This window comes from Clytia hemisphaerica, unplaced genomic scaffold (genome assembly GCF_902728285.1).
Source record: "Clytia hemisphaerica strain Z4C2 unplaced genomic scaffold, Clytia hemisphaerica genome assembly, whole genome shotgun sequence".
NCBI classification, from domain to species: Eukaryota; Metazoa; Cnidaria; class Hydrozoa; order Leptothecata; family Clytiidae; genus Clytia; species Clytia hemisphaerica.
In genome coordinates this window covers 55,718-66,032 of record NW_027104095.1, presented here as the reverse complement: position 1 = coordinate 66,032, position 10,315 = coordinate 55,718, and the positions used below count along the sequence as shown (strand labels likewise).

At 34.4% G+C, this 10,315-nt stretch overlaps 1 protein-coding gene across 1 annotated transcript; it reads left to right on the top strand.

Annotated features, from left to right (window-relative positions):
* The first annotated feature begins 4,565 nt into the window (after nucleotides 1–4,565).
* Nucleotides 4,566–9,059, top strand: LOC136812861 (kelch-like protein 18). Its single transcript, XM_067069386.1, has 6 exons — nucleotides 4,566–5,752; nucleotides 5,976–6,122; nucleotides 6,991–7,107; nucleotides 7,413–7,589; nucleotides 8,198–8,323; nucleotides 8,703–9,059. Exons 1-6 carry the CDS (start codon nucleotides 4,633–4,635, stop codon nucleotides 8,987–8,989), a joined length of 1,974 nt encoding a protein of 657 aa, XP_066925487.1. The 5' UTR covers nucleotides 4,566–4,632; the 3' UTR covers nucleotides 8,990–9,059.
* The last annotated feature ends 1,256 nt before the right edge of the window (nucleotides 9,060–10,315 follow it).

The window sequence follows — 10,315 nt, the reverse complement described above, 5'->3', positions numbered from 1 at the left end:
GGGTTATCTTTTCCTATTTTAAGTTAATAATTTATCTTAATTTATCATTATTTTATTTTTCTTAGATCTTAATTCTTAGATTAACTAAATATTATAATATTTTTTTTTTTTTATCAGAAAAATTTTTGCGTTGGAGGCAGATATACAGTTTCTAGAATTATTCATTTTTTTAGACTGAGAAAGAGATACGTCAGAATGTGCAATTTTTCCTGCTTGTTAAATTTGAGATCCCGCTGCAGGACCACAACCATTTCTTTCTTAAGTTTTTCTGTCCCAGACCAGTTAATGTCTCAATAGAGTAAATTGGTATTTTCAACTAATACGTTAATAAAGAATCTGGTTTATTTGGTTATGAAAAATCCAGCCCTCAGACGTCAGACCTAGTAGCTATAATCACTGCATTTTGAATTGAATAAAAAAATACAAATTTAGGCACTTCACCAGTGAGTTTAATTTTTCGGTTGTGGCAAAGCTCTCCAGTGTTAATAACATTGTTTGGTTTGGAAATTGTTAAAAAAGTTGAAATCGAATTCCAGGTAGGTCCATTTTGTGGTATTGCTTGTTGTTATTTCTTTCATTTTGCTATTATTTTGCAATTTAATCTTTTTATCATTCACTTAGTCACATGCAACACGGATTTCAGAAAAAGCTACCATAAGTAAGTTTTAAGCTCAGTACAAAATCTAAAAAATCTGCGAAATATAAGCTTTTATTAAAAGTCTAAATAAATACAAGGGAATTCATGGAATTTCATTTTGTAGATTAATAATTATTTGATTGATTGATTGATTGATTGATTGATTGATTGATTGATTGATTGATTGATTGATTGATTGATTGATTGATTGATTGATTGATTGATTGATTTTTATGGTTGATTGATTGATTGGTTGATTAACTTTTTTTGATTTTTTGATGATTGATGATTGATTGATTGATTGATTTTTTGATTTTTTGGTTGATTGATTGATTGATTGATTGATTGATTGATTGATTGAATGATTGAAAATGCTTTATAATATTACAGTTTTTTAAAACAAAAAGCTTACCTTTTTTTGTTCCATGGGAATTTGGTTCTTTGTTAGCAAGAGACTGTTCAAGCTGTTTTATCTCCTGATTAAGAGATCTAATTGATTATTCACAGTTCATAAAAGCTTTTGTCCTCATTTAGTAGAGATCTTATCTGGAAAATTTGTTATTTTGAAATCTCTACTAATCTCAGCTTATCTCTTTGTGCTATGAGATCAGATAAACCTTTTGGCTATAAGAGAAACTACTCTTGAGCTGTATTTAAGAAGTTCAAAAGTGTTATCTCCCAGTCTAATCTTTTATACTTATGCTCTCTGGTTTTCTGCTAACTTTCAAAATATGAAAAGTGTTTTTATATTCTAGTATGCACTAGATTCTTGTGATAGAAATTGACAGTGATGTGCCCTAAGATGGCCTAGGAGTATTATAATTTTTTTTCATATCATAATTTTTCGAAAGATCAAAACTTAAGCAACAAATTTCAACAACTAATGACAATTTAGAATTTATTTATCTGGATAATGTAGTCATGTTTATAAATTTAAAAAATTGATTAGAGGACGATATCTTAAAGATTAAGTCATGTTTTGTAATGAATGTGAAAATGATTTTTAGTGATATGACCTTTGATCTCATTTAATTACTTCTTAGATTTTTACAGACAGTTCTTTTACCCTATTTTTATATGCTGGTGATTTCCTGTGCTTTCACATGTTTCTTCAATTCCTGTACTACAACTGTGACTAATGAATATTTTATACAGTTTGTTGAAAGAATTAAATATATTTGTGTTTAATATCTTAGTAATTCGTGACACTACAAAATTGTAGTGTGTTGATGTTGCTTGGCTGTTTTTTTTTAATTGTCGATTAGAATAGTAGAATCCTTTTTTAGTGTGATAATACACTCTCAAAGAAACCCATTTAATTCGATCAGCATATCTCTAATTTATTATGATTCAATGGATAATTATGAAGTAACGATTTGAAACTGGCCTATATTTAAATGTATCTGTATTTAATGGTTATTGTCTCGTTAATTGGGCTGTAATTAATTGTAATTGTCGTCTTTATTGCACAAACTCCAATTTTAATGGTTTCTAGTCTAATGAGAGGATTAGTAATAATTCTGTTTTGGCTCCAATTATTTATTGTCATCTCTTTGGTTCTTGTTATAAATTTTAGAAAAATCGTATTCAAAAGTCATTTATAGAAATTTCTATATTTTTCTCTGCCAAACTTAACGAAATAAAAGTTCATCTTTCGCTCTACCATTGGTTGAGTCAGGTCAGCCATTCTGGGTAAGGTCTGTGACAACAGGGGCTAGTCTTATTGATGTTTGATTGGTAAGAATTTATATTCAAATTGAAAACTTTTTTTTATAAGAACAAATTATATAAGTACATAAGACTTCGATGGCAAAAATACTACCAACAAGTTAAGAACATTTTACCTGATTTCTTTGGAAAAATGAACAAAAATACCTAGAAAGTGGTGAAAATGTTAAGAACATTTTTAGACTTAAAACACAAAGAATTAAGAACATCCGAAGGCATCAAAATTGTTGGATGTTCTTATAACAAACGTGTACAGTACAGTTTAAGAAGATAATTTAGTTTTAATCGCTTTATAATTACAAAGTTTCCAATTTCAATTGTTAATTTTTATAAGGATGAAAAGTGTTATTATACTTTTGATCTTTCATTGGGAACATGCAAGGCTTTTCACTGGAACCTTGGTGGAAGAAAGTGATTTCATATTTTTTGAGAAGTTTTGTTTTTCTCTGACTTTTTTGCGGACGATTCATAATGCACCTGCATTATGTATTTTTTAGTATATATTATTACTGACTACATTTATAAGATCATACTGTTAATATTAAACGAACAAAAAAGTAAAATGAACTGTTTTTCAATGATATTTCGTCCTCTTTCAGATTTTCATCAGATATAAATAATTCACTAATACTAACTCGTTTTGAAATGTTACAAAAGCAGTGACGTGATACCGTATTTATATTACACTTTCATGGTGTTAACTTTGAAGTAATGATAATTGAAAGTTCGCACTCATGCTAACTATGAGAGTGGCTGAATTTTTGCACCGTAATAAAAGATTTTCGATTCGACCTGATTCGACACCTATAAAGTGATCAGGCAGGCGCCTTCGATCACACTTTGACCATGTTTTCACTAGTTCACTAATATCTGAAAACGGAAGACCTTTTTACAAGTTTTTTTATAATTTTTATAAGAACATCCAAAAATGTTTAAGCCTTTTGATGTTCTTAACTTTTTGAGTTTTAAGCCCAAAAATGTTTTTAAAGTGAACTCTTACATTCACCGTTTTATGAGTATTTTGTGTGATTTCCTAAGAAATTCGGTGTTTTAGAGTCTGTGAAGCTTTAGAATGTTCTTAACTTGTTCTTAATATTTTGTCCATCAAAGCCTTCTGTTCTTATATAGTTTGTTCTTATAAAAAACTTGTAAACGGATATAATTTGATATGGGTATCACATATTCACACTGTATTGTCTTACATGAGAAATACTCGACCTCGTTGATGGATTGATTTAACCTTTTTTTATAAAAACCAAAATTTAGGCTGAGCCTGAGATTGTTTTTAAATTTCTATCGTTCCAAACAATAAAGCTATTTATTGGTCTGAGGGTCTAAATTTGAGGATGGTGTTCTTTTAAAATTGTTCGTATAAAAAACGTGTAAGCTACAATAATACTGTAATGCCCAACAACAATCATGGATCTCTTGTTTTGTGGTATCATGTTCATTAAAAAATTTGTGCTGCGATTATATGGCAGGAATTTTACATCAGGTACATACTTTCTTTAAAAGAACTAACTAATTGAGAACAGGCTTGTATGGACTCTAAAACACCCAATTTTTTAGAAAACTGTATTTTTAGGCTTAAAACTCAAAAGTTAGGAACATCCAAAGGCTTTTGAAAAATTATTGGATGTTTTTATAAAAGAAACGTTTGTTTCAATACTATTTCATTGACATGAGTTTCCAAGCATCGGTACTTTTAAAACGTCTGAAATTAGAAAGCAAGCCGTTTAGACAAGTTCTATAAATTCTTTTTTAATATGATTCGCATAATAATGGTAAGTTTTCTATAAACACTATTCTGTTTTGTTTTTTTTATTCGTTTTTTGCTCTTTTATATTTTTCCCGTCTAAATGCCATATTAGATTACTGATGCGAAAGTCGACTTGTCCTTTCGATCAATATCAATTACTTTTGTTTGGAAAGGTCAAAGAGGCAGCCTCGGCTAAAGGTGACCTTAAGAAATATAAAAGGTTATTTTGTAGGCTACGTGCTCCTGGAAGTACTGTCTTTAGTTTCGTTTAGTAATTACTATAATTTTTTTGGTTTTTCTTTGTTTTGCTTAAATTAGTTCTAGAATCTTAGATTTCATTTTGTTTCAATATAGTATGTCTTCACTTACTTTTACTACAGGGCTACTTTACTTTTATGTTTTTGCCTAGTTTCATGACAAATCTTATATTGTTTCCATTCCAGTGAAAAATGTAATGACATAGAGATATACAAAAAGAACTACAAGGAAAAATACAAAATCATCAGTTATGGAGAATCGAAAACGACCTGGCTCTGCCTCGTCGTTCGCACCTTCGCCGTCGGCATCCGAAAGTGCCCGCGCGGACTCTGCAAAACGTTCGCGCTCTAACGGTTCGTCTCACTATTCGCCAAACCCACCGTCTTCAGAAAGATCAATGAAAATCGATGCTCAGAGTCCGAAAGCTTTTCGAGATGGGGCACCACCCGTCACGCCCGAAAACAAAAGGGCGGGATCAGTGGTGTCATCCACGGGCGGAGCTCCCAATCCAGGACATTTATATTGTTCAGATATGATGAAAACAATGAACGAATTCCGAGAGGCGAACATTCTTTGCGATGTTACAATGTGTGTGGGTGGTAAAACTTTCAGCGCCCATCGCACTGTATTGGCGGCCGCCTCGCCTTACTTCAAAGCTTTGTTCGCCAGCACACTTACCAATTCGTCTGATTCCGATTGTAAACCGGTTGTGTTAACCGATATTGATTCAGATTGCATGGGAAACTTGTTAAACTATATTTACACAGGAGACATTGAATTAACCCAAGAAAATATTAAAGACGTCATTTCAGCGGCTAATTATATGCTAATCACCTCATTAAAAGAACGTTGTACCAAATTCTTAAGGAAAATTTTAACACCCAAAAATTGTTTATGTATAGAAAATACCGCATCACAATATAACTGCGATTTATTGAAAAGCACCGCTACGAACTTCATCCGTGAGAACTTTACGACGATTGCGGAAACGAACGAATTTCTTGAAATGGATGCGGAAAGACTGAGTGACCTGGTATCTAGCGATGATACGAAAATAGACCGCGAAGAACAGATATACGAAGCTATAATGCGATGGGTTAAGCGAGAACCTGATTCGCGTCGCGAGCATTTTAAAGAGTTAGTGTCTTACGTACGTTTCCCGTTGATATCACCGTATTATTTAATGGACCATGTAGAGCAGGACGAAATCGTTCGCTCAACACCTGAATGCATAGCTCTCCTTTTGGAAGCTAAGAATTATCACATGCTACCTGATCGCAGATGGCAGTTAAAGAGCACGCGAACGACACCGCGTACTTCGATGGGAATTGTTAACGGTATCATAGCAGTTGGTGGGATTCAAGGGCCATGTAAGTTTATTTGACAAAGTGAAGTTTCCGATAATTTAATGTCCGCTTTTATGATGGGATCATATTTGAGAATTAGAAATTAGAAAAATTTCTCAATTTCGCATGATTAGATTTGAAATATGTTTCTTTCTTTCAAATAAACGATTTATTACTTTCACTATGCATGGAAAACGCTACCTGAGTCTGAGTATCAAACTATTATTTCAAGCCTTCTCTGTCATAGGTTCATCAGTGGTAGCATCAACCTCTTGCTATCTACTGTGTCGTAACCAATGGTTTGTCTTGTCCAAAATGCAAACACCGCGATGTCGGCACGGTCTGGCCGTCACCGGCGAATTTGTTTACGCCGCCGGGGGTCAATACCGAGAAGGTAATATTTTTTTACATTTAAGCGAAAGTAAAACTATGTTTACAACTGGGTTTATGATACATTTTGATCTAGAATCTGACACTGTCCGACTTCAAAAGTAGTCAACTTTGCATATTTTTATCTTTGAGCACAATTCTAAGGAAGGGTGTCTTTCTGTTCTTCTTTGGCTCTTAAACGTGGAAACGTTAAAAGCCATATAATGGCTCATTCCATTTTATATCCATACAGGGGGGGGGGGGGGGTGGCGAACATTTCCAGAGGAATAAGAGAAGAATTTCTAGGAAGTATAAAGGAGTTACTTTTTATTTTTCTAGGGTAAAAAAGTTATCCTAAAATTTCCAGGGGGTTAAAAGACCGATTTTAGTTCGTCCACCCTCACTTTAAAGGTATGAAAAGAATTTTTAAGGGTTACTTTTCAAATTTTGATATTTCCAGGGGGTATCCACACATTTCTAAGAATTTTTTTTGCCTTGAAAAAGGTTCGTACACCCCCCCCCTGTATGGAAATTTAATGGAACGGCCCAATACCAGGTCCCAGTAGCCTAGTTTTTTAGTTTTCTTTTTGTTTGTCTAGTCGTCTAGTCTGTTATCTCTTAATCTTCTAACAATACTGCATTTGGAGAAAAAACAATTCGATTAAGGGGGTGGAGGATAAACATTTTTTGGAAATTTAACCCACCGGACTCTGTGAAGGACCGCCGGACATTCAAAATCACCCCTAATCAGAGCAAGTTTGCCCCTAAAACAAGGAAAATGTTGCTGATTTTCACCATGTACAAAGATTTTCTGGAAGAGCCCATTATGATATTCTAAAAAAGAAAATTGAAAAATAACGTAAACCCTCCAATTTACTTTACTTTTCCAAAAGGTGCTGCGCAAAGTTCACTGGCAAATGTCGAAAGATATGACCCTAAAACCAACACTTGGAGTTCTGTCTCTCAGATGTTAACGAGAAGAAGTTTGTTGAATCTGGCTGCTCTGGAAGGTTAGTACCAAAGATACATTTTCTCGAAATTACTAAAAAGGACCAATTTGCTTTATCATCTGGCATCATTCCTACAGACACGATTTGCTCTTAAGGTTGGACGAATTTGGTAAATATGCCTGCTTCAGTGTGGGAAGCCTCCTATACGCCACCGTTAAAGTGTGTAAAATCTGCTCTGTTGTCAGAGGTTATTTTTTGAACTACCGAAGATTCGAATCTTCTGGCTATAATCTGATGCTTTGATCGTCAAGACGCCAAGATTTGATTGGTTTAAAGAAACGTTTCCCTTCCTTACCATATGATAGGTTTTTTGTACGCCGTCGGCGGTTGTGATGAAAACAATATGCGTTTGAGTAGTGTGGAACGATACAACCCAACAACGGATAGTTGGAAGTTCATACCTAACATGTCGACCAGTAGAAGTTCACCCAGTGTGGCCACAGACAAGTACATTTACGTTATCGGCGGTGTCAGTTATGTAGGTGAGGATCATATTTACTGTAATAAAGTTTTTCAGTTTCTTTGGGATTTTAAGAATTCCTATCTTCGTTGTAATGTTTCTAAACTTACTCTCGGATACCTATTAAATGGGGGTTTGGAATAAGCTGGGAGGGTGGAAAATTTTTGAAAAAGAGGCTATTACAACGGAATTAGGACAAAAGAGGGAACTTTCAAAAACATTTACCCCAAAAATCAATAACCGGGGTGGGGGATTGGAAAAAGAATGTCCTGGGTGGAAATTTTTCGAAAAATTAACTAGCGCCGCTTTCCAAACGCTAATGTTTCATTAAAACCTCAGTGTACAATGCAATAAAAACTGAACAATTCAATATTCAAAACAAGAGCAGTGCGCGAAAAGTACTTAGGTGCCAAATAAACGCCCCCCCCCCCCCCCGCCCCCCCCCCCCGCTTGTTAATTTTTCTATTTTTTCCAACCCCCACCCCCCCCCCCCCCCTTCAAAGGACCCTATTAGGACCCCCCGTTTATTAATTTTTGAAAAAATGCCCAGCTACCAAAAGGAAAGCTCGTTGTTTTACGTTGTTTTAATTTTCGCCTTTGTGTGACAGGTCCTCTTTTTCCACCTTGCAGGGATGTCTTTGAATTGTGCTGAACGTTACGATCCTCGATTTAATACCTGGCAACGGATTGCATCCATGAACTGTTGTCGCGCGAGCGCCTGCTGTGCTGTTGTCAATGGAAAGATCTATGTTATAGGTAAGTTTTATGGTTAAGTTTCAAAATTAATTTTTTTTTCGGGTTTATAAAACAACTCATTTTCGCAGTTGTCATTTGAATTTCTTTCATTTTCCTAGGGCTTTTGCAAAATCATTATTGTAAAATTTTCGCGAGAACTAAATTTCCCAAAAATTCGCGAAAATTGCGTAAATTAATTTACGCGAAATTAAATCTAGAGCAACGACCTCATTGTCTAAGTTGAATTTGTGAGGACTTCCCTTTTACGTGAATATCTTATCTTCCAAATGTTTTGACTTCTAAACGAATCTCATATCGTACTCGCAATAAAAAAACAAATGTGAAAAGTCAAATAGATCAAGTTTTACTTTTTCCTAATCATCTTTTTACTCGTTCTTAGGTGGTTGGGATGGAACGACGCATTTGAACTCAGGCGAATGTTATGACCCAGAACTAGACAAATGGAGTTTTATATCGCCCGCGCTTTCCGCTCGTTGGGACGCGGGCGTTGCTGTCGATTCTGAAAAACTTTATTTAGTGGGCGGTTGTGATCGCAATGCGGTTTGTACACTAGAAACTGAATGTTATAATACAGAGAACGATACATGGTGTAAAGTAGCTAGTCTACCTGTCGCTACTCACGGTTTAAAATGCTGCACGATTCAATTACCCAGTAAATTTGTATAGGGAAAATATAATTTAAGTTTTATCTTTAGATTTTTATTTTTCGCAGATGATAATTTCTCCAGATTTGTGAGTGATAACTCGTTTACTCTTTGGTGCCTAATAAACGCCCCCGCCCCTGTTTGTTAATTTATCTACCTTATCGGCCCTTTTTACGCTGGCCCTTATTGGCGTTATTCTTAGGCTCTTGGCGTAATAAGGGTCGGCGTTAAAAGGGCCAAAATTTTGCAAATTTTACTTAAAAGTGATGTTAATTTTTTACCATTTTCAATGGAATTTTCACCAGTTTACTACTGAAAATGATATTTTAATGTAAATTGAAGCATAAATAACCATTCAAACAAATTTTGGCGTTATTTACGCCCCTAATTGGCGTAAGCCCAAAAATGCTGTGGCGTAATCAGGGCCGGCGTTGAATTAGGGCCGGTGTAAAAAGAGCCGATGAGGTATTTATTTCCAACCCCCTCTTTGGAATCGTCTACCGGTACTTTGGAGAGTTACTTTTGTATTCAAAAAAAATTAAGTTGAATCTAGATATATACAGTTTACTCTCTCTAATTCGATCTGCAAAGGATCTCAATTTTTCCAGCTGAGGAGACCAATATTTTATTTCGAAGTTCGAATTAGAGAGAGGTGACTTTAAGGTAAGGGAAAACAGAAAAATTATTAAAAGGGGAGTTAAAAATTATTCATCCTAGAAATTCTTTCATTTCAGTAACATAGGTATTACATTATTTTTTTCTTTTACATTTTGGGTAACAAATATTATTATTTATTGTCTGACAAATATGAAATATGCGACAACATAGTATAAAAAATCGCCATTAATTTTTGAGGACCTTGATATATTTGTTTTTTTTAACTACCATGCGTTTTACTTCCAATTTTTCGAGGTTACTGTATTTCTAATAGGATCAAAGGACTTTTTTAATTACGTAAGTAAGTAAGTATTAGTAAGTATTTAAATTTTAATTAAAAAAATTATAAATTCAACTGTATATCCAACGTTTGTTGAAACAAGGCGACCGAAAATCGAAAATTTCGCCTAATATAACGATAGAAAAAGAGAAAAAGGGACATGGAGAATCCATAGAGAACAATACACACAGTGGCGGCCTGGCAGGGGGTGCAGGGTGTGCAGTGCACCACCCAGAGAGACCTGAGAGAGGTGCCAAAAAAGCTTTTCAAGGGGGCGCCAAAATTTTTTTTGATGTTTGGTTGGGCGATTTGGCGCCCTTTGACACGTTTTTAGCGCCTTCTTTAAGTGCAATGTAAATTTTTTTTCACCTGCGGCGCTTCATTTTATTTTACGAATTTTTTCAAAACTAC

Excerpts from the sequence above, each read along its gene's own strand:
- LOC136812861 (XM_067069386.1), top strand. The coding sequence starts at position 4,633 with ATGGAGAATCGAAAACGACCTGGCTCTGCCTCGTCGTTCGCACCTTCG. Across the intron at positions 5,753-5,975 it reads TGGTGGGATTCAAGGGCCAT|GTTCATCAGTGGTAGCATCA; the intron begins GTAAGTTTATTT and ends TCTCTGTCATAG. Across the intron at positions 6,123-6,990 it reads CGGGGGTCAATACCGAGAAG|GTGCTGCGCAAAGTTCACTG; the intron begins GTAATATTTTTT and ends CTTTTCCAAAAG.